Here is a 27960-nt window from a genome sequence, read left to right as displayed (position 1 = left end):
CAAATTTCAGGTCACACAGTTGTTTGACACACTCTAAGGACAATGGGAATTATATGAACATTTACATTAAGTTAGGGTAACTGGATAGATTACTCTTTTCTATCTTAGAGACATGTTTTTGTAGATAAAATATCGTGGATAATTATTAATAATTAGATTGCTAATCTAATCAATTAGCAGTTAATTAATGATCTAATTATAAATAATTAGATTGCTGCACCTCCTACATAGTGCTAAAGACAGACTAACAACTAATGGCTATCTGTATGTTTTTTTACTTTTCTTTGTCTTTTAAAAAGGAACATGACTTTCTGTCTTTCAGAAACCTAAATTCTCCAGTTTCCAGATACTCGAGGATGATCACTCAAGAGTACTGTAGTACGGAAAGGAAAGAGCAAAACTATTATGAAGGCTTTAACAAATCAGTATACATGGCAAACATTTGGGCTTCCTTAAGTTATATTGACATTTTAGCAGGAAGTGATTAATTTACTTTGTAAGGAGGTATGTTATTTTTCATATTTATTGCCATGCTCAGTTTTCTCCTATCTTATATTTCAGGGAGGGAATAATGCTGGCCATACAGTTGTTGTAGATTCTGTGGAATATGACTTTCATCTTTTACCCAGTGGAATAATTAATCCAAATGTTACTGCATTCATTGGTAAGTATATAAACTGAACTGGTTGTTCATTTTCCCTTCCTGATTGATCATGATATTCATTTTTATTATAAAAACCAATTTCTTTCACCAAATGGTTCATTAATCCCTTACTAATTTTGACCTTGATACCTTCTAGAATATACCTAACTTTGGCTGTTTGTAACTCTTAGATCTTTTAGCAGTAATACATTTTGGAAAGATTACTTTGCATTTATCTGTGATCATTGGCAGTCTTAATTCTGTAAAGAAGTATTACATCATCAAATCAGTTTTCTGGATGCTTTTAGCTGTGACTCACAGAAATATTAATCACAACCCACTAAATTGATTTTATGACTAATAGGGTGTGATTCCCTAATTTGAAAGACACTGATCTAGAAGCCAGGCATAGTGCCACACACTTGTAGTCCCAGCTACTTGGGAGGTTGAGGTGGGAGATGGCTTCAGGGCACAAGTTTAAGACTGCCATGAGCTATGATTGTGCCTGTGAATAGCCACTGCACTCCAGCCTGAGCAACACAGGGAGACCCCATCTCTGGGGAAATAAAAAAAACCAAAACATTGATCTACAGTCTACTGTGAACAGGTTCCATTTGCCTAAAAATACATAACCTTCGAAGTATTTCTTTCAAAATAACATGTTTCACTTTGTTTCAAAGAAATTTCAAATTATGTTGAATGTAATTTTAGTGTTTTATGTTCTCTGTGTTATATTCTATTATATATTTATATTATACTACTATTTAAAACTTGGAATCATTTCCATGATAACTCCCTGATAAATCAAAATGTCATATAAATTATATATGCTACACTATAATTATAGATGTTTAAGGTTGGAATTTGTTTTCCTTTAGGAAATGGTGTGGTAATTCATCTACCTGGATTGTTTGAAGAAGCAGAGAAAAATGTTCAAAAAGGAAAAGGTATGGAAGAATGAGTCTGTCTAGTAACCAGTTATTTTTTGTGAGGTTTTATTAGCATCTCATGCCAAACAAATTTAACATCTTTGTCTTACGTTTTAAAATTTTAGGTTATTATAGGATAAAATTTTAATATCAGTTATTAAATTTTATTCATTATAATCATAATTTTAGACAAGACGTAAGACATAATAATGTCATTTGTAAGTCCTGATTTTTTACACGTAGGTCATCTGCAAACTTTATCTTAAGGTAGTTAGGATTACTATATATTGGTGGCAAAAGTCAAGGAAATTCCTGAGTTGCACACTATCAATCTTGTTTCCTAGAGGATCTAGAGCTCTCCCATGGTTGCTACAAACCAGGGGTAAAAAGGGGTTTAAGTCCCTCCTTCTAAAGGAGAGAAATACTGCTTTTATGCAATATATCCATTCCCATCTCCTTAAAAGAAATAACCTTGGATTCTTGCCTTAACTGATCTCTTGAATTTTTAGAGTTCTGTTTACATCCAACTTGACCACCTCATTAGGTTATGAGGGCAATTTGACTTTATAAATACAGGTTGAACATCCCTAATCCAAAAATCTGAAATCTGAAATGCTCTAAAATCCGAAACTTTTTGAACACTGACGTGATAACACAAGTGAAAAATTGCACACCTGACCTCAAACAATAGGCTGCAGTCAAAATGCAGGCATATAACACATAGGTTTATTCAGCATTCCCAAGGGAAAAAATACCTCAGCCCCTTTTAGCTATGATATATCTTTTCCACACACACCCAGATTCTCCTATGCAGGCATATCCACGAAGGTAATAAAATGGCACATGTGCAGGCTGGATGCGCCAACGGCATTAATAAATACAGCATACGGTAAACTTTTAATCACAAGACAGCACTATAGGGAGAGACTGAAAGCCTGCCATTGTTTCTGTTGCTGTTGTTCAATTAGCTGATATACAGGTATTCTGGTGGTGCCTCTGTGCTGCCTAGCTACCCTGAACACATTATTTTTCACTATATTAATGGTATGTCATATTTTTTACTGTTAAGTACTTATGTGTGAGTAAGTGTAAGAAATTGATCAGTTATTGGTAGCATATATATTCAAAGTCAGGGATGATGGTGTTGCCAAACAACCACAGATTATTGTCTTCACAGGTGGCTTAGATAGTGATATCTTTGCTTTCTGATGTTTTGATGTACACAAACTTTGTTTCATGCACAAAATTATTTCAAATACTGTATAAAACTAATTTCAGGTTACATGTGTAGGATGTATATAAAACATAAATGAATTTCATGCTTAGACTTTGGTCTCATCCCCAGTATGATGATATTTCAGCATCTGAAATCTGAAATACTTTTGGTTCCAAGCATTTCACGTAAGAGATACTCAACCTAAAATACACAATTGAGGAAAATCATTAGTATAGTTTCCCCTTGGATTAGCTCAAATTTAAAATATTGAATTATATTACTGTTAAAGTTTATTGTTCAGGTTTACAAGTAGCTATCTATCCTCAAGGGTTCCTAACAACTAAATCTGACTTTACAGAACCCTGTCTTTGCTACTATCTCTTGTCGTACTCCCTGCATTTATACTTATGTTCTCGTCTCCGCTTTTTAAATCGGTCAACTAGAGGTTCCCCTGCTACTCTCTGCTCTGCTTCATCCCTTTTAGTATTAATGATTTTGCCCCACTCCGTTTTTCATTCTGGTCTATCCTGACCCTGCTGAATCTTCTTTACTGGATTTTTTTGTTTGATTTTCTTTATAATATCCCCTACACTAACTTTAGAGTATGTATTTACATGTCATAACAACTGTAGAGGAGGGTGCTTAATAGAGGTTTACCTTTTAGTACATTACCTTTAGTACATTAGTGAGGGAATTCTCCACCTTAATCCATAAGGAATAAATTTTCAAAACAAATTTTTGCATATTAAGGTAACAACTAATTTTTAATGTCCCAAGATTAATTTTGACAATGTTTGGAGCTTGATGGTTTATCCTTAGAATCCATATAGCCTGCTTTAAAGTACCGTCTTTAATGAAAAACATACATTTGCATTCATTTATTCATGTAACAATCATTTTTTTTTGAACATTTATTGGATAATAGGCCCCATGCTATGATAATTCATAGCCTCTGCAGTTATAGTTACAAAATACTGTAAACTATCTCTTAATCATGTCAGTTCACAGTTAAGTGGAATAGATAGATATATCTCATTACAATTCAGTGTAATAAGTACAGTAATTGACAGTACTTTGAAGAGATTAGTGAGAATATCAGTATTTTATTTAATCATGTTTTTATAATTATCTTTTGAGAAAGGGCACCATTCTCTTACCATTCCTAAAATTAACTCCCTTCTCTCAAAGTGCTCCTGCTAGGTACCTAATCCCCCACCCCAACCCCAACTGCAAAAAATGTTATTTTCACACCATTTACTTTTTGGATTCCTGGAAATATTTTATGTGGATGTGACTGGTTTGAGTTTGGAGTTTTTTAGAGCAAGACACTGATGTGTGACCGATGTGGATATAGAATGAATAAGTAAGAAAACTCTTGTTAGATGTGATGTTTCCTGTGCAGAAGAAAAGATACAAAAATGATTGCTTCATCAAAAACAATTTCAGACATTATATTTCTGAAGGAATTAAGATTTAAAAACTGTTACAAAAATATTTGATTAAATATATCTTTTCCCCCTTCCTTCTAGGACTAGAAGGCTGGGAAAAAAGGCTTATTATATCTGACAGAGCTCATATTGGTAAGGAGGACATATTGCATTTATTTATAACTATCTTTTCATCAGAAATTTATCAAATGACAGCATTTATTAACCAGTTTTGTATTTTATTTTTATTTAACCTAAGTAGGATAGATTGTAATAATTGGGTTCCAAATACAAAATAATCTTATTAATTTTTTCTTTTTTCTGTTTTAGCCAGGTTAAAATTTACTTATTTCTAAAGAAAAGTTAACTAAGCAAATTTGTAATATAAGCAGTATTTCATGAGACATCTCTAATTCTATTAAAAAATAAGATATACAAAATGCAAAGAACATTTATTTAAACATGTAATGCTTATGTAAAAATAAGTCTATCATTGGCAAATATTTATAATGATTCTGTGCCTAAAATGTAATAATTACTGCTTTTTAGCTTTTATTTATTTCAATAGTTTTTCTTAAAGTACAGTTTTGTTACATGAATATATTATATAGTAGTGGGGTATGGGCTTTTAGTGCACTTGTCACCCAGATCGTGTACATTGTACCTAATGGGTGACTTTTCATCCCTTACCTCCTACCCACCTTTGGAGTCTTCAACACCTAGTAATAATTACTGCTTTTTAAATGATTCAGACTTTATTCAGACTATTCTTCTCCATTAGTTAGAGCAAACTGGATTCTAAAATTATTCATTTCAACCACTACCAATAAATTTGGGGTCTTCTTCCCTATTATCCTATTTCTGGAGTTATAAAATGTCATGGTTAAGAGATTATTTACTTCAAATAAGTTATTTTATTGGGGTGCTAAGATTATACACAGGAATAATCAGGGAAGAGAAATAAGAAGTATAAACGCTGTAGTATAAACCAACTATATGATTGATCCAAACTCTTAAATTATATTTAAATAGGTATTTGTACTGAGGCAATAGCTGTTCTAGTTTTAGTAACTGACCTCTATTTAAAAGGCAAGCTCCTCAAGGTTCTTACAGTATTTCTCAGTCAAGTACAGAAATTAAATAACAGTGCATCTAGATAAGAGCTGTAGACTTAAATCCTGTGCATAATCTTAGTAACCCAATAAAGTCATTTATTTGAAGTAAACTGTACTGGATTTAACATAAAGTTTTTATGTGAAAATGTCCTCTTCTTCATTACGTTGTTTGCCACAGGCTTCTTTTTATTTTATAAAATCTGAAAAGAACAATTTTTAATTTTTACTGCAAAACATTTTTATATTAATATATATAATCTAATATATTGTCTGAGTAGGCTGGTTACCCTTGAACACAAGACTTTGATAGCTGTTTGTTAGTGTGACTGGATAAAATGTGGAATGTGTCCATATTTTCCATAAAACAAAATAGGCTTGTGTGTGGTTTATATTTCACCTGGCTGTATTTAAACTATGAAAATATTATCAGTAGTACTTTTATTTAAATGGAATGTTTTATATTTCTGGAATAATTAATAGCATAGATACATAACCAAGAGCAAAAACAAAAGAAATAAAGAAGCTTTGCAGTCCCAATAATAGCATGCAATTTGGATAAGGACAAAAGTGTTTTGTTTTGCTTTCCAGAGGAAGGAGGTTGTCATTTTTGTTGCCCATTTTAAGCTTCTGATTTTAAAAATATTTTTGGTTATTAGCTTATCTTAGAACTTTTATGTCTCACTGTAGTGCTGTGATATAAAAAGCAATATAGTGTTAGTATTTTTTTGTACCAACAGTCTCTTAGGTATGTAAGGAAAAATACTTTCATGAAGTACTTTTGTGGTATTTTTGTCTGTTTACACTCACTACTCATTAACTTTATTTTATTCTGTTACCAATAGACATCTTTTCCTTTCATGGTTTTTATGTGTAGTCTTTTGGTATTCATTACCCCAGTCTTGTAGATAAAATAAGCCACCGTGTTAGATGATAAAAACTACTTATCTTCAGAATCTTCTGATGGTCCTTTGTTGTCTGCTCTGTGAAATTCAGTATCATAATCAGCATACTATAATTTAGGATTACAAAACAGGATAATACCTAATATCTGTCCTTTGAGTAACATATTGCATTTGTGTATATTATCAAATAGTTTGGCTGTATATAAATATATACTGATGATATCAGTCTGTTGAAAAGAGCATTGTGGTAAGAGACATATCTGTGTTCGCATCTGGATTCTCCACCTTCCTTCTTCATTGCAAATGCTTTGGATCATCACTTGACAGTTTGCATCTTTGGGTACAACATGGTGGTTATGCAAGTTACTTAACTACTTTAGACTACCAAAAAACAAATAAAGTAGTAATGCCAAGGGGTCAAAAGGCTCAGAGTAACAGGAAAATAATGTGGTTTAAACCATAACAAAGGTGAATTAATATTATCATTAAGTATTTTATTTATTTTTTCTTTTTCATAAATGTATATCCTTAAAGGAAAGTATTTCTGATAGAAGAGAACTGAGCCTAGAGAAGATAAGCTCAGACTAAAATTTAAGTGTTAATAGTAACGTGTAATAATATGTGTATACCTTAAAATGTATAGTATTAAAAAGCCTGTAAAACATATATTTTAATATATTCGATTCTATAATGGGGACATGGAATGAATGGTGTCATTTAAAAAATCAAATAGCTGGAAAATTGGCTGAGAAGCATTGCTGTAAAACCACTTCAGGGACTTTGTCCTCTAATCTAGGACCGAAAGGACAGTTCTTTAATATAAGCTCCATTGTAATGTATGGCATTAGAACTCATTTCAGAACTGAGCACGGGATCTGGTACATAGATGCTTAAAATATTAATTTCTAAGGATTTAAAATTTTTTCCCATAATGTGAGATTAAGTCTTTATAAAGTGTGATGGGTGATATGGAATATAGTATAATAGAAAAAAATTATAAGCTTCTGAATTTTAGGGATCTGGATCCAAATTTTTATTATGTGTCCTCTGGCAGGTTATTTACCTCCCAGGCATTTGTTCTCCCTCATCAGTAAAACAGAAACAACATCTCACATAAGGTTGTGTCTGTGAAGGAAAGAATTGTATATGTTTTCTTAATATATATATGTATATACCCTGCACCTAACTCAGGTGCCCCACCCAACTTGGTCAAAATGTACTGTTTTTTATCCTGAGAGATAATATAGGGATATTTATATTTTCCTATTTTCTGTGTCAATTTTAATAATTTATGTTTTTTTAAGGAATTTCATCTAACCTGTCAAATTATTGGTATAAGGTTTTCAATAATATTGGCATATTATCCTTTTAACTTTTGTATGTGATGTCTCTCTTTCATTCCTGGTATCTATTTTATTGATTCCCCCCCACCCAAAATAAGCATTTGGTTTTGTTGTTGATTTTCTCTATTTTCTACTTCATTGGTTTTAGCTCTTTGCACGTTCTACTTGGTTTTAATTTGCTCTTTTCTAGCTTCTTTAGAAGCAAAGATTATTATTATTATTATTATTATTATTTCGGCATATTATGGGGGTACAGATTTTAAGGTTTCAATAAATGCCCATTTCCCCCCCTCCCCCCACAAGTCTGAGTCTCCAGCATGACCATCCCCCAGATGGTGCACATCTCACTCATTATGTATGTATATACCCACCCCCCTCCCCCCTCCCACCTGCCCAATACCCTATTACTGTAGTACCTATGTGACCACTTAGGTGCTGTTCAGTTAATACCAATTTCCTGGTGAGTATATGTGGTGCTTGTTTTTCCATTCTTGGGAAACTTCACTTAATAGTATGGGTTCCAGCTCTAACAAGGAAAATATAAGATGTGCTATATCACCATTGTTTCTTAGAGCTGAATAGTACTCCATGGTATACATATACCACATTTTATTAATCCATTCTTGGATTGATGGACACTTGGGCTGTTTCCACAGCCTTGCAATTATGAATTGTGCTACTATAAACATTCGAGTGCAGGTGTCTTTTTTGTAGAGTGTCATTGGATCTTTTGAGTAGATGCCCAGCAATGGGATTGCTGGATCAAATGGTAGAATCACTTGTATCGCTTTAAGATATCTCCATATTGCTTTCCACAGAGGTTGAACTAGTTTGCAGTCCCACCAGCAGTGTAGGAGTGTTCCTCTCTCTCCGCATCCATGCCAGCATTTATTGTTTGGAGTTTTTTTGATAAAGGCCATTCTCACTGGGGTTAAGTGATATCTCATTGTGGTTTTCATTTGCATTTCCCTGATTAGAGATGTTGAGCACTTTTTCATATGTTTGTTGGCCATTCTTCTGTCTTCTTTAGAAAAGTTTCTGTTCAAGTCCTTTGCCCACTTTTTAATAGGGTTATTTGATTTTTTCTTACTGATTTTTGTGAGTTCTAAGTATATTCTAGTTATCAGTCCCTTATTGGATGCATAGGATACAAAAATTTTCTCCCATTCTGTAGGTTGTCTGTTTACTTTCATGACTATTTCTTTGGCTGTGCAGAAGCTTTGTAGTTTGATCATGTCCCATTTATTTATATTTGTTGTTTCTGTGATTGCCTTTGGGGACTTCTTCATAAACTCTTTGCCCAGGCCGATGTCTAGGAGAGTGTTTCCAACTTTTTCCTCTAGAGTTCTAATAGTTTCATACCTTAGGTTTAAGTCTGTTATCCAGCGTGAGTTGATTTTTGTGAGAGGTGAAAGGTGTGGGTCCTGTTTTAGCCTTCTACAGGTGGCTATCCAGTTTTCCCAGCACCATTTATTGAAAAGGGATTCTTTTCCCCAGCGTATATTTTTGTCTGCTTTGTCAAAGATTAGATGGCTATATGAGGATGGTTTTATATCAGGATTCTCAGATCTGTTCCACTGGTCAATATTCCTATTTTTGTGCCAATACCATATTGATTTAATTACTACAGCTTTGTAGTATAGTTTGATATCTGGCATATTAATGCCTCCCATTTTGTTTTTGTTGCCTAGAATTGCTCTTGATATTCGGGGTCTTCTTTGGTTCCATACGAAGCGTAAAATTATTTTTTCTATATCTGTGAAGAATGCTGATGGGATTTTAATAGGTATTGCATTGAATCTGTAGATCAGTTTGGGTAGTATAGACATTTTGATGATATTGAGTCTGCCGATCCACGAGCGTGGTATGGATTTCCATCTGTTTACATTCTCTGTTATTTCCTTCCTCAGTGTTTCATAGTTCTCCCTGTAGAGGTCTTTTACCTCCTTGGTTAAGTATATGCCTAGGTACTTTAATTTCTTTGTTGCTATTGTGAAGGGAATTGAGTCTTTAATTTGGTTCTCAATTAGATTGTTGTTGGCGTATATGAATGCCTCTGATTTCTGTGTATTGATTTTGTATCCTGAGACTTTACTAAATTCATTGATCAGTTCCAGGAGTTTCTTGGTTGAATCTTTGGGGTTTTCTAAATATAATATCATATCATCAGCAAACAGTGAAAGTTTGATCTCTTCTGCCCCTATTTGGATACCTTTGATTCCATTTTCCTGTCTGATTGCTGTAGCCAAGACTTCCAGCACTATGTTGAACAGAAGTGGAGATAGTTGGCAGCCTTGTCTGGTTCCAGTTTTAAGTGGGAATGATTTCAATTTTTCCCCATTCAGTATGATGTTGGCTATGGGTCTGTCATATATGGCTTGTATCATTTTTAGCTATGTCCCTTCTATGCCGATTTTCTTAAGTGTTCGTATCATGAAAAGGTGTTGAATTTTGTCAAAAGCTTTTTCTGCATCTATTGAAAGGATCATGTGGTCTTTGTTTTTGCTTCTGTTTATGTGGTGAATTGCATTTATAGATTTACGTATGTTGAACCATCCCTGCATCCCTGGGATGAAGCCCACTTGGTCGTGGTGGATTATTTTTTTGATAAGCGTCTGGATTCGGTTAGCTAAGATTTTGTTGAAAATTTTTGCATCTATATTCATTAGGGTCTGTAGTTTTCTTTTTTTGTTGCATCCTTTCCTGGTTTGGGTATCAGAGTAATATTCGCTTCATAAAAGGTGTCGGGGAGGTTTCCGTTCTTCTCGATGTTGTGGAATAGTTTCTGCAAGATAGGTACTAGTTCTTCTTTGTAAGTATGGTAAAATTCAGGTGTGAAGCCATCTGGACCGGGACTTTTCTTTTTAGGGAGATTTTTAATTGCTGTTTCTATTTCAGCTGTTGAGATTGGTCTGTTCAGGGAATCTATTTCTTCCTGGTTGAGCCTAGGGAGGCTGTGTGTTTCTAGAAATTTGTCCATTTCCTCCACATTTTCCAGTTTGTGTGCATAAAGATTTTTGTAGTATTCATAAATTGTATCTTGTATCTCTTTGGGATCAGTTGTGATATCTCCTTTTTTATTCCTGATGGAGCTTATTAGAGATTTCTCTTTTCTGCTTTTCGTTAGCTTAGCCAATGGTGTGTCAATTTTGTTTATTTTTTCAAAGAACCAACTTTTTGTTTTATTAATCTCCTGAATAGCTTTCCTGTTTTCAATTTCGTTTAATTCTGATTTGATCTTGTTGATTTCACTTCTTCTGCTGGGTTTGGGGTTGGTCTGTTCTTCTTTTTCCAGCTCTTTGAGTCGTTTCATTAGATTGTCTATTTGTGATCTTCTTGTCTTTTGGTTATAGGCATTTATGGAGATAAACTTTCCTCTCAGAACTGCTTTAGCTGTGTCCCAGAGGAGTTGATAACTTGTCTCTCCATTGTCGTTTTCTTCATAGAACTTTTTTTATTTCCGTCTTGATTTCTTCATTTACGAAGTAATCATTTAGTAGGAGGTTGTTTAATTTCCACGTTTTTGTGTAGAAATGTGAGTTTCTGTTAGGGTTGATTTCTAGTTTTATTCCACTGTGATCTGAGAAGGTACATGGTATGATTTCTATTTTTTTAAATTTCTTGAGATTTTCTTTGTGTCCTAGGATATGGTCAATCTTAGAGAATGTCCCGTGAGCTGATGAGAAGAACGTATATTCAGTGGATTTTGGGTAGAATGTTCTGTAGATGTCTGTCAGACCCAATTGTTCTAGAGTTTTGTTTAAGTCCATTATTTATTTATTAATTTTCTGTTTGGAGGATCTGTCTCGTGCCGTCAGTGGGGTGTTGAAATCTCCGGCGATTATGGAGTTGCTATTAATCCATTTGCTTAGCTCCAGTAAGGTTTGCTTTATGAATCTGGGTGCACCTAAGTTGGGTGCATATATATTTAAAATTGTTATCTCTTCTTGTTGGACTGTGCCCTTCACCATTATATAATGACCCTCTTTGTCTTTCACTATTTTTGTTGGTTTCAAAACTAAATTGTCTGAAATTAGAACTGCCACACCAGCCTTCTTTTGGCTTCTATTTGCTTGGAATATTGATCTCCACCCTTTTATTTTTAGTCTATATGCATCCTTGCAGGTTAGATGTGTTTCCTGAAGACAGCATATACTTGGCCTGTATTTTCTTATCCATTCAGCCAGCCTATGTCTCTTGAGTGGAGAGTTTAAGCCATTCACATTTATTGAGAGAACTGATAGGTAAGGTAGATTACTGATCATTCTGTTGGGTTGGATATTGTTGCTATGATTTCTGTCTTGAGCCATTGTAATATCTGGCCTTTAATATCTTTGGGTTTTGGTTGTTTTTATATTCGTGGGTTATTATTATGATGTTCCGTGCATAACACTGTTTTAAGTACTTCTTGTAGGGCTGGTCTTGTCTTGGTGAATTCTCTGAGCCTTTGCTTGTCTGAGAATGTTTTTATTTATCCTTCATATACGAAGCTTAGTTTTGCAGGGAATAATATTCTAGGCTGGGCATTGTTTTGTTTCAAAAGAGTGAGAATGGGTCCCCAGTCTCTCCTTGCTTGTAAAGTCTCATTAGAGAAGTCTGATGTTATTCGAATTGGCTTTCCCTTGTATGTTACTTGCTTCTTTTGTCTTACAGCTCTTAGAAGGGCCTCTTTAGTTGATATTTTGGTCAGTCTGATGACTGCATGTCGTGACGTCTTCCTGTTTGCGTTGAATCTCCCAGGGGCCCTCTGAGCTTCTTGAACTTGTATATCAAGATTTTGAGCAAGGCCTGGGAAATTTTCCTCTATTATATCTTCAAACAGCTTGTCCAACCCTTGAGTGTTGTCTTTTTCCCCTTCTTGTAACCCTAGGACTCTCACATTAGGTTTCTTCATATAATCCCACAGCTCTTGTAGGCTTTGCTCTTTTCTCTGTTTCTCTGCTCTATTTCTGTGACTGATTTATTTAATTGGAGGGTGTTATTTTCAATCTCTGAGATTCTTTCTTCTGTTTGATCTACCCTGTTCTTGAGACTTTCCACTGTATTTTGTAGTTCCTTGAATTGATTCTTCATTTCCAGGAGTTCGGTTACACTTTTCTTCATTGTGTCTATTTCTTTTCCCATATCCTGGAGACTTTTTGTGGTTTCTTTGTGTTGGTTATTGAGTTGTTGTTGCAGCTGGGTGAGTGTTCTTATGATCCACATACGAAATTCCTCTTCTGTCATATTGGTTGCCTGATTTTGGTTGGTGTCCGTTTCTAGGGGGCTGGTGATCCTCTTTGGGGGTGTGTTTTCCGTTTGCTTCTTCATATTTCCTGAGTTCTTTCGCTGATTTCTTCCCATGTCAATCAGTTGTTGTTTCTTTCCTTAGGTTATTGTTTGGGTATTCACACACCTTGTTTAGTTTCTGAGGCGTTAGGTGGTGTCTGTGGGTGAAATTGGGCCACTCCCTGTATATTGAGTCAGTGGGTGCCGTGGAAAGGCTGTGCAAGATGCCGTCCCTGTCAGTAGGTGGCGTTTGCTTGGAGGAACAGGCTATACTGTTGATTTTGTGTCCTGTTATCAGCTCTTGTTCTGGGCGGAGCTGGGTTGGGTAAGCCTGCCCTCAGGCCGTTAGCAGGGGTCAAAGTTCTGTTCTCTTCTTCCAGGGAAAGCTGTCAGGGTGGGGCTGGAATGGTCCCGCTCAGCCAGAAAGTCTGGGTGTGGGAGTGGCGCTGTCTGAGACCCACAGTCTGGAGCGGGCCTGGCTTCTTTCCACCCTCCCCAACTCCGCAGCTACTCCTGGGCCTCTGCCAGCAGGCCAGACCACAAGCCACCAGGCCTCCCCGGACTGTGATGCTGGCGGGGAGGTTCCCTGCACAGGAAGGCCACCTGGGTTGGGTGCACGGCCTCCTCCTGGGAGGAGGGTTGCCCTCTAGGACGCCGATCCGCCCCTGGAGGCACACACACCTCAGTAGGCTGTTCACATATAACCCTTCTGTGCCCCGGGCAATGCTAGCCCTTGGTGCAGGGGATCTGGTCTGCAGGTCCGACCTCTGGGTCCCAGAGTTCAAACTGTATCCCCACCAGGGAGAGGATTTCCGGTCCCAATTCACCCACAAGGAGCCCAAGCTGGGTCTATGTCTCTCAGCCTCTGAGTCGGCACCGTTCTCCTGGGAACACGGTGCCAGCAGCACCTGGGAGGGCGGGCGGGTAGGGATTTCACAGTCTGAGTTCCCCTGAGTCAGGTGTAGGGTCCCAAACGGGAAGGTCCCGTTCCCTGGAGGTGCCTCCGGCTGGTGGCTGTATTGTCTCTCTGGGCAGCCGCGGGTAGGGTCTGCGGAGGGGAGGAGGACGCAATATGGCGCCTGTCGCGCGGCTCGGGTCTGTGCGCACGGAGGTGCCCGGAGGAAGTTGGGAACCTGGTGCCACGTCTGCTACAGGCTCACTGTTGGCAGGCGGCGGCAGTCTCTAGGCTGGTGTCCGCAGGTCTCTCCACCCGCTGGGGAGCCCACCAGCAGTCCCAAATGCAGGGGAGGGGAAACAGCAAATCCACCTTCCCTTGCCGCTGGTCTCCGGGCTGCTCCGGTGGTCTCAGCCTCCAGTTCTCCTCCGCAGCCTCCTCCCGTGGAGTCTCCTGGGGTCTCAGGTACCCCTCCTTCCGGCCTTTGTCCGCTGTATGCTCGTCTTCTTGCTTTCCTCTAATTTCTGTTAGAATCTGTCTTTTCTGCAGAGACACTCTGTCTAGCAGTGTTATTCGTCCGCCATCTTCAGAAGCTAAGATTATTAACTGTAGGTTTTTCTTTTTTAATGTAAGCATTTAAAGCTATACATGTTCCTCTAGCACTACTTTAGCTACATTCCACAAATAATGACATTTTGTATGTTTCTTTCCATTCGGTTCAATATAATTTGTAATTTCTTTGTGATTTTTATTTATTTTTTTGAGACAGAGTCTCACTCTTGCCTGGGCTAGAATGCCATGGCGTTAGCCTAGCTCACTGCAACCTCAAACTCCTGGGCTCAAGCAATCCTCCTCCCTCAGCCTCCTGAGTTGCTGGAGCTAGAGGTGCGCTACCATGCCTAATTTATATATATATATATATACACACACATATATATATATATATTTTTTTTTTAGTTGTCCAGCTAATTTCTTTCTATTTTTTTTTTTTAGTAGAGACGGGATCTCGCTCTTGCTCAGGTTGGTTTCGAACTCCTGAGCTCAAACAATCCATCCGCCTTGGCCTCCCAGAGTGCTAGGATTATAGGTGTGAGCCACTATGCCCGGCTGTGATTTGTATTTTGATTCATAAGTTATTCAGTATGATTTTATGTTTCCAATTATTAGAATATTTTCATGATTTCACTCTATTATTTATTTCTAATTTAATTTTGTTGTGAAGAGAGAATATACTCTGTGTGATCTCGATCTCTTTACATTTGTTGAGACTCATTTTAAGGCCCAGTATATGGTCTGTTTTGGTTAATATTTTTCATACACTTAGAATATGTGTTCTGCTCTTGTTGAGTAGAGTGTTCCTTAAATGTGAATTAAATCAAATAATTTAATAGTGTTCAAATTTTCTACATCCCAGCTGATTTTTGATCTTCACTCTCTGTTGATTACTGAGAGTGAAGTATTGAAACCTCCAATGATAATTATGGATTCTTCTATTTCTCTTTTCAAGTCTATTAGTTTTTGCTTCATGCACTTTGAAGCTCTAATAGGTACATCCATGTTTAAAATTCTGATTTTGTTTAATTAACCCCTTCATCATTATGAAATGTCCTCTTTAAGGTAACATTTCATATTGTGAAATTTACTTTGATATTATTATAGCTACTAGAGTTTTTTTTTTTTTTTTTTTGAGACAGAGTCTCGCTTTGTTGCCCAGGCTAGAGTGAGTGCCGTGGCGTCCTAGCTCACAGCAACCTCAAACTCCTGGGCTCGAGTGATCCTTCTGCCTCAGCCTCCCGGGTAGCTGGGACTACAGGCATGCGCCACCATGCCCGGCTAATTTTTTATATATATATCAGTTGGCCAATTAATTTCTTTCTATTTATAGTAGAGACGGGGTCTCGCTCTTGCTCAGGCTGGTTTTGAACTCCTGACCTTGAGCAATCCGCCCGCCTCGGCCTCCCAAGAGCTAGGATTACAGGCGTGAGCCACAGCGCCCGGCCAGAGTTTTTTTTTTTTTTTTTTTTTTATTAATATTTGCATGATATAATCTCTTTCCATCCTCTAATAATCTTTAACCTGTTTGTGTCTTTAGACTTATGGTGCCTTTCTTGTAGACAAAGTATGGTAGGGTCTTGCATTTTATTCATTGTGACAATCTGCCTTTTAATTGAAATATTTTGACCATTTACTTTTAGTGTAGTTAATTGTCAGTATGGTTGGATTTATATCTGCTTTGTTTTCTATGTTTCATCTATCCTTATTGTTTTTAGTTTTCCTGTTTTCTTTTAGACTGAGTATTTTTAATATTATGTTGACTCTTAGCTTATTAGCTATACCTCTTATTTTATGAAATTTGGTAGTTGCTCTTGGGTTTATGATATGGATCTTTAACTTAACATGATTTACCTTCAATTAATAATATTTCACTTGTAATATAAGGTTCTTACGATAGAATGCTTCCATTTCTCTTGTCCAGTCCTTTGTGCTATTGTCATACATTTTACCTCTATATTATGTTATAAACTCCATGATAACATTGTTAACATTTTTGCTTAAAACAGTCAATTTTTGTAGAGAAATTTAAAAGTTGTTGGCCAGTTCTTTACATTAACATACTTAAGCAACTATGCAAGGACCTATTACATTAATCTTTTGATGAATCTCATAACTAAATTTGTAATATAAAGGGAATATGGCCTGAGAAATGGTTGAGACTATTATAAAACTTTTAAAAATATGAAATCCAGATTTGTTTGGTGTCTGTCCTTTCATTCAATAACTATTAAGGCTGGGCGCGGTGGTTCACACCTGTAATCCTAGCACTCTGGGAGGCCGAGGCGGGCGGATTATTCGAGGTCAGGAGTTCGAAACCAGCCTGAGCAAGAGCAAGACCCTGTCTCTACTATAAATAGAAAGAAATTAATTGGCCAACTAACATATATATAGAAAAAAATTAATCTGGGCATGGTGGCGCATGCCTGTAGTCCCAGCTACTTGGGAGGCTGAGGCAGCAGGATTGCTTGAGCCCAGGAGTTTGAGGTTGCTGTGAGCAAGGCTGATGCCACGGCACTCACTCTAGCCTGGGCAACAAAGCGAGACTCTGTCTCAAAAAAAATAAATAAATAAATAAATAAATAAATAAATAAATAAATAAATAAATAAATAAATAAATAAATAATAAATAAATAAATCTATTAAATGCCTTCTCTGCCAGGTGGTGCTGGACACTAAGGATTTAGCAGTAGAAAGGACAAAAAAAAAATCCCTTAATGGAGCTTATAGTGTAGTAGTAAAAAGAAATAATAAACAAGACAAATATGTAAAATGTAGCGTGGCACATAGTGACAAGTTCTGAGGAGATACAGTACATCGGAGAAGGAGCTAGGCAGGATCAGGCAGTTTGGAAGAGGTGGGTGGGGACCTACAACTTTTAGGTAAAGTGGTTGGGGAGGCTTCACTGAGATGTGACAGTTGAGTAAGCACCTCCAAGGTGTAAGATAGCAAGCAAAGTGGATTTTAAATGTTCTGAGGCTCACACTGAATATAGTATAACATTAATCATGTTAAAACTTAACTATTATAATGAATAATAAAAATAAATAAAATGGTGGCAATAAAATTTAACTATTAAAGGTGCACAGTTTTCTCCTCTCTCCTCTCTCCTCTCTCCTCCCCTCCCCTCCCCTCCCCTCCCCTCCCCTCCCCTCTCCTTTCTCCCCTTCCTCCTCCCCCTCCCCTTAGGCTAGAGTGTCATGGCATATGCCTAGCTCATAGCAACCTCAAGCTCCTGAGCACCTGGGACTACAGGCACATACCACCATACTCAACTAATCACAATTATCTTTAGTTTTACACTTATACTGAACTCCCAAGGCAGCATTTTTTGTTTTCAATATCTAGGCTGTAGAAAATGGAAGAAATATTCAAAGCAACTTCAGAGAAAGACTTTTATTTCAAAACAATACTAATGGAAGCATTAAGGCTCCATGCCATGGTGAAGCCCTGCAAAAGTAATTATTCTGATTACACTGATAGCTTCTGGGGCCTAGAAAAATGTAGGAAAGCATTAGCTTTATGCCAGGGTACTAAGTTAATTTCTAAAAAAATATGATTCACTTGTTTTCTATCATTTATTTATGGCTTGTCAGTTGCCTTTTTAACTTCTTTAAACATAGAAAATAAAATGAATATTTAAATGCAAATGCCTTTTTATTCACAAGAAATGAAATGACATACTCCAAGGTCTCAATTTTGTCCTAACTGATGTGCAAAGTCAGGGGTTAATAACAGCTCTTATGAACTATTCTGGCCCCTCAAGTAAATAAGTAAGGTTATTGTCTGGGCAACAAGATGGGAACATGATTATAAACTAATCCCTCTAGCATATTATAGCTGTTTATTGGCCAAGGTCTAGAATCTATGTTTTAGAAGTAAGTGAACGTGTTAAAGTACTACCTAATAAAACAAAATGCACAATTTTTGCCCATTTAATCACTATCTACCTTAAAATATAGTGAGATTCATTATTGTTACATAGAACAGTATTTTATTCTTTTTTATTCCTACATAGTATTCCATAATATGCATATTCTATAATTTATCCATCCATTCTACCATTGATTAAAATTTGAGTTGTTTCCAATATTGAGTTATTATAAATAATGTTGCTCTGAACATTCTTGTAGATGTCTTTTGGTGCACAGTATGCCAATATAATTTTAAAGATGTTACTGTTATTTAGTTCTGTGGCACTGAGACAGATACTAATTTACTAGATAATTTTAAATTACATAGTACTAATTTAACTTCTGTAATATAACTAATCAGTGTACAAAGTGACAACACTCCCCTGCTAAGAGCACCAGGGAAACCTGTTGGTCATACAAAGCTTATTCGTTGGTTATTGGTTGGCTGCCATGGTTCATGTCTGTAATCCTAGCACTGTGGATTCCCTAGCCAAGGTGGGAGGATGACTTGAGCTAAGGAGTTTGAGACCAGCCTGAGCAAGAGTGAGGCCCCGCCTCTACTAAGAATAGAAAAAATTAGCCGGGCATGGTGGTGAGCACCTGTAGTCCTAGCTACTTGGGAGGCTGAGGCAAGAGGATCGCTTGAGCCCAGGAGTTTGAAGTTGCTGTGAGCTGTGCTGATGCCACTGCACTCTAGGCAGGGTGACTGAGCGAGACTCTGTCTCAGAAACAAACAAACAAACAAAACCACAAAAAAACCAAAGCTTTGGTTACTAACCTTGCCAAATGGGGGAGGACTACCTTGACAGTTATAGTAGTGTCTCAAAAGGAGGGAATTAGGGAAGAGTACTTACATGGGTTAGGGGCTAGGGTTAATTAAAGGGTAGTTTTATCATACTTTCTATTATAGCTTCACCATCTAGACAACATTAGTGTTCTAATAGTTCCCTTTTTTTGGTGGGGGTGTGTGGGTGCAGAGTCTCACTCTGTTGCCCAAGCTAGAGTGCTGTGGCGTCAGCCTTGCTCACAGCAACCTCAAACTCCTGGGCTCAGGCAATCCTTCTGCCTCAGCCTCCCGAGTGGCTGGGACTACAGGCATGTGCCACCATGCCCCGGCTAACTTTTTCTATATATTTTTAGTTGGCCAATTAATTTATTTCTATTTTTAGTAGAGATGGGGTCTCACTCTTGCTCAGGCTGGTTTTGAACTTCTGACCTTGAGTGATCCTCCTCCCTTGGCCTCCCAGAGTGCAATCCTTGGCACCCGGCCATTCTAATAGTTCTTTTGTAAATGCTACCACTAATTCTAAGAACCTTATATCAGTCTGTTTAGCATCTACACATTTCAACTTAATTATTTGGAAACAATGACATTATTAGTGAAAAGAAGCCATGATTAAATATGCTAAAAATTATTGAATTGTTCATTTTAAATGGGTGAATTTTATGGTATGTAAATTATATTCCCACAAACCTTTTAAAAACAAAAGAAAACGAAACAAGAAACCGTGGATAAAAGTTTAGAGACCCAAAATTATAGGTCCACCTCATCTATAAACTAGCTATTTATTCAATCAGTGAAATATTTGAGAAATTGTTGGCGCAGGAAATCAACTAGTAAGCTAAACTGGCACGGTCCCAATAGAGTATTGCTCGGAGAGAGAGGATGAGCGTGCATGTAGGTTTAGGAGGAGGCGTAGTTCATGTGGTAGTATATTATGCCTGGTAGCTGAAGACTGTAAAGAATGCCAGTGTGACCAGAGTGGAGGGAGAGAGCACAGCAGAGCATAGTGCAAGATGAAAGCTCAGGTTATGCAAGGAGGCCATATAAAAGAGTTTTGTCTCTTTTTGTAGAGCAATGGAAAACCATTAAGTTTTAAGGGCAGGGGAGTGGTAACATCATATTTCTGTCTTGGAAAGGTGCTTTTGGCTGCATTATTAACCACTTTAGTACAGTGCTCACCGGCCGCGAAACCTTGCCCACAGCCGGTAGTCATAGTCCGCACGATAGTTTGTGCTGTGCATTGACGACGAATCTGTTTTGTTCTTGTGTGATGAGGAAAGCTTTAAAGCACTAAAAGCTTGTTTTACTTTACAGGCAGCTTTACTTGTAATGTAAATCAAAATAGGTAACATATACATATATGTTTTTATTGCATTATTTTTAAATGTTCACAATTTTATTTTGATAAATGAAAAATTAGAAAAGTCACATCACGGCTGTCGGCTAAAGGCACTGTGCGTGTTCATCCGTGACTATTGACTATAGTGGACGTTGGTCTGGAAGTGGTTAAAGAATTTAGAGACTACATTAGGTGAGAGATGATGGAAGCTTGAGACTAATGAAGAAGAAGGAGCTGTCAAAATGATCCTTAGATTTATAGAGGCCAGAACTACAAGAAAAGAGGATGTCTTTGTAAACTGAGACTTATAGAATTTTAGGATAGGGTGTTCCAAAATTACCTACCCTCTTATTAACTCACTTTTTTTTTTTTTTTTTTTGAGACAGAGTCTCGCTTTGTTGCCCAGGCTAGAGTGAGTGCCATGGCGTCAGCCTAGCTCACAGCAACCTCAAACTCCTGGGCTCAAGCGATCCTTCTGTCTCAGCCTCCCAAGTAGCTGGGACTACAGGCATGAGCCACCATGCCCGGCTAATTTTTTCTATATATATTAGTTGGCCAATTAGTTTCTTTCTATTTATAGTAGAGACGGGGTCTCGCTCTTGCTCAGGCTGGTTTTGAACTCCTGACCTCGAGCAATCTGCCCGCCTCGGCCTCCCAGAGAGCTAGGATTACAGGCGTGAGCCACCGCGCCCGGCCTTTATTAACTCACTTTTAAAATAACAGACTACATTAAGTCAGAGTGAAAGATCAGGCATATTTTCATATTTATTTGCAATCTAATCTTCTGCCATTATCACTTTTAAAAATTTATGTAATTGTTCATAATGCAACAATAAATACAATATGATTTGTTTTCTTATATTATCTTTGTTTCAACAACTGTGATTTTATTTTATTCCCCTTAGTGTTTGACTTTCATCAAGCTGCTGATGGCATCCAGGAACAACAGCGACAAGAACAGGCAGGAAAAAAGTATGATTTTTGGTGGGGGAAGGAGAGAGGGGGTACAGTTTAAGCATATTCAGATCTTATATTTAAATTCTAGGTCCTAAGTTTAAGAAAAATAAGTATTGGAATATCCTGTTTAGCTTTTAAAGAAAATCAATAGGATTGTGAAAATATGCTTATAGAAAATAGCATAAACAGAAAATAATCATATGTAACTTTATTTTTTGTGATGATATGACCACAAGACCTATTACTTCTTTCTCATCTGACTCAGTTTGTTTTGATTTGTTTTTAAGTTTGGGTACCACAAAAAAGGGCATTGGCCCAGTTTATTCTTCCAAAGCTGCTCGAAGTGGACTTAGGATGTGCGATCTTGTTTATGACTTTGATGGCTTCTCTGAGAGGTAACTAAGTTGTGTTTCAAAGTTGAAAGAATGAATGGGTTTTTAGAATGTTTAAAATCCAGAGTGCAAGATGATAAAATCAGTATTCTAGTTAAATAGTGGTGGTTGGCTTTTTTAAAATTTGAAATACTGGTTATTTTTGTTACATTTATTGGTCCTTAATTTCAAATTAACTTCATGAAAAATAACATGATGATGATTTAATAGTAGTATCCTAGGAAGACAAAGCCAGAGTTATATTTAAGGATCAGATATAGAATGGTTTACTGAGAAATAGAATGATTCTGAGGGGTATGGCAGCATTTTGGGATGGTCACTACATTTGGAGTTTAATCCTTGGATTTTCAGGTCCAAAGACTCCGTTATGTCCTCCCATTAGCCTCTCAGGTACTAGTGAATTGTTATATGCTGGGCTTACTTTGAAAAATAGAAATGCTACATTGACACATACTTTCTGTATACAAATCTCTGTGGGAAACCTAATAATCATCAAAAAGCTAAACAGTGATTTAGTCATAGGGAGTTAGTTGGCTGTGTTTAATAATAAGTTGGCATCAAAGATATAATAACATGTTGTATCCCTTTTCAATCAAGTGTTTATATTTGCCTGCACTGGCAGGATACCTCCACTGTAGAATATTAGAGACAAACTCTTTTATGAGCATCATGTGGACTATCCCTTTTTGTTTTTTATACAGTCTAATATAATTAATTCAGATTTAAGTCTTTTGTGTTTATAGATTGCAATCATTCCATCCTTCTTTCCTCCTACACACACATCACCCTAATTATATTGTTGATATTCCCAAACTTGAGTAAAAAATATTTTGAGTGTATCATTTATTCATATGGCTGATCTCCTTTGTTAGATTTTATTTCTTAGAAGGTAAATTTAGCTTCATTTATCAGCTACAGAAATCATTTGAATTGTACAATATTATTTGAGATACTTTTTTAAAGAGAGGTAATGTCTTGATTTATCTGTATTTCTCAGGTTCAAAGTTCTAGCTAACCATTACAAATCTATATACCCCACTTTGGAAATAGACATTGAAGGTGAATTACAAAAACTGAAGGTAATACTTTCTGACCTCTTTAATGTTCTTTTAACACTTTTTTGCCAAAGTGGCATTTAGATCTTTCATTTATTCAGGCTTTGTGTAAGAACTGGTAAAGGAAATTGTTTGTCCTGGATATGGTATGTTTGAGTGACTTCACACAATATGACTTAGACAGAATTCTGGGTGGGGAGCAGGGACTAGGAGTAGTACTTGAAGATAAAAGCAGACAAGAAGGGACGTCTTACGTGTAATGATAGGGAGTTTAGCTTTTATCCTAGAGATAATGAAAAGCTATGGGGTAATTTTGAGCAGAAAGAAGACTAGATTTGTATTACATACAAATCACTGATAGCAATTGGAAGATAGGTCAACAAAGAGATGAGTTAAAGATAACTTTTCAAGCTAACCAGACCACTTAGAAATGATACCCCATAGGGTCAGTTTCTTTAACACTATACTCTTAAGAGACAAATAAGGTTATTGGTCAAAGATTAGGCCCCAGTTGGCAACTCTTAGTTGTCAGTGGTGCCTAAGCTAGTCAGCAGTTGAAATTTCTGTCTTCTTTACCCTTCTATTCCCCACTATTTGTGGTGAATCTCAAATCTGATTATTATTCCTTCCATCTATCATTTCCACATCTGACTAGGAATCTACAAATATCATATGCCGTTTTAGAATGTTTGCAGACCTTAGGTCTGCCTGCTTACTAAGTTCTAAAAGATAATGGCTTCCAAGGAACATTCTAAATATTAGGTATTTGTATTTCAATGCACTAATTGTTGCTTAGAATAGACTGCCATTTTCTTTTCTTTGTGTTATGCAACAAATATTTTAAATTTCTTTTTTTTTTGAGACAGAGTCTTACTTTGTTGCCCAGACTAGAGTGAGTGCCGTGGCGTCAGCCTAGCTCACAGCAACCTCAATCTCTTGGGCTCAAGCAATCCTACTGCCTCAGCCTCCTTAGTAGCTGGGACTATAGGCATGTGCCACCATGCCCAGCTAATTTTATATATATATATTTTTTTTTAGTTGGTCAATTAATTTCTTTCTATTTATAGTAGAGATGGAGTCTCGCTCTTGCTAAGGCTGGTTTTGAACTGACGTTGAGTGATCCGCCCGCCTTGGCCTCCCAGAGTGCTAGGATTACAGGCATGAGCCACTGTGCCTGGCCTATTTTAAATTTCTTACTAGCTACTTGGAAATCTGTATGTGCTAAAGTATGAGTAAGGCTTTTTAATTTCATTTTATAAATGTGCCATGTGAATATAAAGTGATAGATGAAGAATAATAAACAGAATTGGGTAATAAGATTCTTATAGGTGATATATGTTAACCAGGACCTTAGGGAGCAAGGGACATGATATATGGTGTGGTCATTTCAGGCAACAACAACAACAACAAAAAAGAACTAAAACAGAAATAAGCAAGTGATTAGAAATTAGAGCCAAGGAGGGACTATACATTCATAAATGGGAATTACATACTGAGGTGGATTGATGAATGGATTCCAGAATTTGCATACTACTCTAAATATTTAAGCATAGTTGAAACTAGGTTTTATTACAGTTAAATACCATAGGCCTTAGGGGAAGCTCTTATTTATATTATATATATATATATATTTTTTTTTTTTTTTTTTTTTTGAGACAGAGTCTCACTTTGTTGCCCAGACTAGAGTGAGTGCCGTGGCATCAGCCTAGCTCACACCAACCTCAAACTCCTGGCTCAAGCAATCCTCCTGCCTCAGCCTCCCAAGTAGCTGGGACTACAGGCATTCGCCACCATCCCCGGCTAATTTTTTGTATATATATTAGTTGGCCAATTAATTTCTTTCTATTTATAGTAGAGATGGGGTCTTGCTCTTGCTCAGGCTGGTTTCGAACTCCTGACCTCGAGCAATCCGCCCGCCTTGGCCTCCCAGAGAGCTAGGATTACAGGCGTGAGCCACTGCGCCTGGCCTGTATTATATTTTTTTAAGTTGAATTTTTAAAAGTAAGTAGTATTACTAACACTTTAAATATGTTTTGAGAAATTTTTATAATGTTCCTATGTAAAATAGTACTTGATGTTATATAGTAATACTGCAGAGATATTTCAGTAGTGGAATGCAATGAAAATGAATAATATAATCCATCACTGCTATTTACATGCTTGGCAGTGTAACTTGTGGCCCTCGCCACATTTTGAGAATAACTGATGCAAGTTTCAAAATTCATGTTTACGTGGATTATAAATACAGCTTTTCAGATACCTCACAGAGTTTAAAAAGCATAATGTATAGTATACATAGTCATTTCTTTTTATTTTCCTGAAAGCTGGTTTATGAAGTATGAGTACTTTTGCATTTGTCAGTTTTCAGTCATTAAGTCAGGTCATTTATATTTATACTGGTTATGTTGTAAATTTTTTTTTGTCTTTGTGTATAGGGTTATATGGAAAGGATTAAACCAATGGTGAGAGATGGAGTTCATTTTCTATATGAGGCCCTACATGGACCACCAAAGAAAATCTTGGTAGAAGGGGCAAATGCAGCATTATTAGATATTGATTTTGGTAAGTGAGACATGATTTACAGTTAAGGGAGCTTAACTAAGCCCTAACTACTTAGGATATAAATAATTAATGTTAGCATTAAGGAGTTTTAAAACAATACACAAGCTTTATTCAGGAATGCTGGAAGTTTGTCATCTTATGCCAGTCGCTTTTAAAGGAATATTATGGAAAACACAATACATGTATTAAGTTTTCTGGTCCATTAGAAGAATGAAATCATTTGGGTTCAATGGGTTTGGGGTTTTCATTGTTTGGTACATGGTTCAATTCCAGACCTCATTTTCCTGGAACTGTAAGATGGTAAGATGAATTCTATGAAAGAATCTTCATCTTTAATTAAACACTTTTTAAAAATATACATTATTATTGAACATACATATTCTAAGATATATACAAGTCTAGTTATATTAATACATTAATATTAATTATTAGGTTGGTACAAAAGTAATTGCAGTTTTAGCATTGTTGAAATTTGATGTTGGAATACATTCTTAAATAAATGTTATGTTATACATCATTTTAATGTGCATTTCTCACTTTATGGTTTTTTTGTAATGACTTATTACTTGCCGTTTATTTTATATTTATTTTAGACTATGAATATGATGTTAGACAAAAAGCAAATTCAAGTGATTTTCTTACTTGAGTTCAAAATGGGTCATACAGCAGCTGAGACAACTTGCAACATCAACATGCATTTGGCCCAGGAACTGCTACGAAACTAACAGTGCAGTGGTGGTTCGGGAAGTTTTGCAAAGGAAACGAGAGCCTTGAAGATGAGGATCGCAGTGGCTGGCCATCTGAAGTTGACAACGACCAATTGTGAGCAATGTTCAAAGCTGATCCTTTTAAAACTACACAAGAAGTTGCTGAAGAGCTTAACGTTGACCATTCTACGGTTGTTTGGTATTTGAAGCAAATTGGAAAGGTAAAAAAGCTCAATAATGAGCTGACCAAAAATTTTCAAAAATCATCATTTTGAAGTGTTGTCTTCTCCTCTTGTGTGCAGTGGAGAACCATTTCTCAATCGGATTGTGACGTGCGACGAAAAGTGGGTTTTAGAGGCCTATGTGGTGGCTCATGCCTGTAATTCTTGCACTATGGGAGGCTGAGGTGGAAGGATCACTTGAGGTCAGGAGTTCGAGACCAGCCTGAGCAAGAGCGAGACCCACCTCTACTAAAAAAATAGAAAGAAATTAACTGGATAATTAAAAATATATAGAAAAATATTAGCCAGGCATGGTGGCACATGCCTGTAGTCCCAGTTACTCAGGAGGCTGAGGCAGAAGGATTGCTGGAGCCCAGGAGTTTGAGGTTGCTGTGAGCTAGGCTGATGCCACAGCATTCTAGCTTGGGCAACAGAGTGAGACTGTGTCTCAAAAAGAAAGAAAAGTGAGTTTTGTATGACAACCAGCTCAGTGGTTGGACTGAGAAGAAGCTCCTCAGCACTTCCCAAAGCCAACCTTGCACCAAAGAAAGGTCACAGTCACTGTTTGTTGGTCTGCTGCTGGCCTGATCCACAACGGCTTTCTGGATCCTGGCAAAACCATTACATCTGAGAAGTATGCTCAGCAAATCGATGAGATGCACCGAAAACTGCAACACCCACAGCTGGCATTGGTCAATAGAAAGGGCCCAATTCTTTTCCACAGCAACGCCTGACACGTTGCACAACCAACGCTTTAGAAGTTGAACAAGTTGGGCTACTACGAAGTTTTGCCTTATCCACCATATTTACCTGCCCTCTCGCCAACCGACTACCATTTCTTCAAGCACCTTGACAATTTTTGCAAGGGAAAACACTTCCACAATCAGCAGGACTCAGAAAATGCCTTCTAAGAGCTCGTCGAATCCTGAAGCACAGATTTTTATGCTATAGGGATAAACAAACTTATTTCTCATTGGCAAAAATGTGTTGATTGTAATGGTTCCTATTTTGATTAATAAAGATGAGTTTGAGCCTAGTTACAATGGTTTAAAATTCACGGTCCGAAACCACAATTACTTTTGCACCAACCTAATAACTCCCTGGGCATGAGACGCTCTGGATGGATTCAGAGCATTTCCTACTTCTTCAAAAGGTTAATACTTCTTCAGACTACTACTGCCCCATTAGTTTGTTGACCATTTCATCTTAACATGCTTTCTCATGATTAATCTGATTTTTTCTCAGCTCTTACTGACAGTTGATTGGCTTATGACTCCAAGTAAACCAATTAAAGAAAACATATTTCTATTTAGTAGTTATGTGTTTTTGGATACCATAATATGCCTAGCCAATCTGGAAAGAAAGCAGAATGTCTGATTAGCAGAGTGAATAATTAAGTATGAAGGAGACCTTTGGGGGCAAAAAAATTATGCAATTATGCCACTCTTAAATTACTCTTGTAATGTGGGTGTTATTTCCTGAACAGAGATTAAAAGCTGGGGAAATGTTGGATACCACAAAATTCTTAGTGTATTGTTGCCACTCCAGGTTGCTGCGGCACCTTAAATATTCATGTCAGGTAGTAATTTGTTTTAAACTAACATGAGACTTAAAATACGTAGATGGGTTTTGGCATTCAATTCTTTCATAGTCCATTAAGTAAGCACCTTCCATATAGTGCTGAGTTAGTGACTGTGTGTGCAGTCAAGGAGCCTCTCCAGTGTAAGCATTTCAGTTAA

The 27960-nt window shown here is 36.8% G+C and overlaps 1 protein-coding gene across 1 annotated transcript in view; it reads left to right on the top strand.

The window, feature by feature from the left end:
- ADSS2 (adenylosuccinate synthase 2) overlaps positions 1 to 27960 on the top strand; it is a 55552-nt gene that overhangs the window by 14085 nt on the left and 13507 nt on the right. The window contains exons 2-8 of the mRNA XM_012751300.2: positions 562 to 664; positions 1522 to 1590; positions 4318 to 4368; positions 21233 to 21299; positions 21572 to 21679; positions 22674 to 22755; positions 25167 to 25293. Of these exons, the coding sequence (XP_012606754.1) occupies positions 562 to 664; positions 1522 to 1590; positions 4318 to 4368; positions 21233 to 21299; positions 21572 to 21679; positions 22674 to 22755; positions 25167 to 25293 (607 nt within the window). The remainder of the gene's footprint in view (positions 1 to 561; positions 665 to 1521; positions 1591 to 4317; positions 4369 to 21232; positions 21300 to 21571; positions 21680 to 22673; positions 22756 to 25166; positions 25294 to 27960) is intronic.

Source organism: Microcebus murinus, chromosome 19 (assembly GCF_040939455.1).
Source record: "Microcebus murinus isolate Inina chromosome 19, M.murinus_Inina_mat1.0, whole genome shotgun sequence".
Taxonomy (NCBI): Eukaryota; Metazoa; Chordata; class Mammalia; order Primates; family Cheirogaleidae; genus Microcebus; species Microcebus murinus.
Note: the sequence above shows the minus strand (reverse complement) of the source record. Positions and strands in the feature narration are given on the sequence as shown.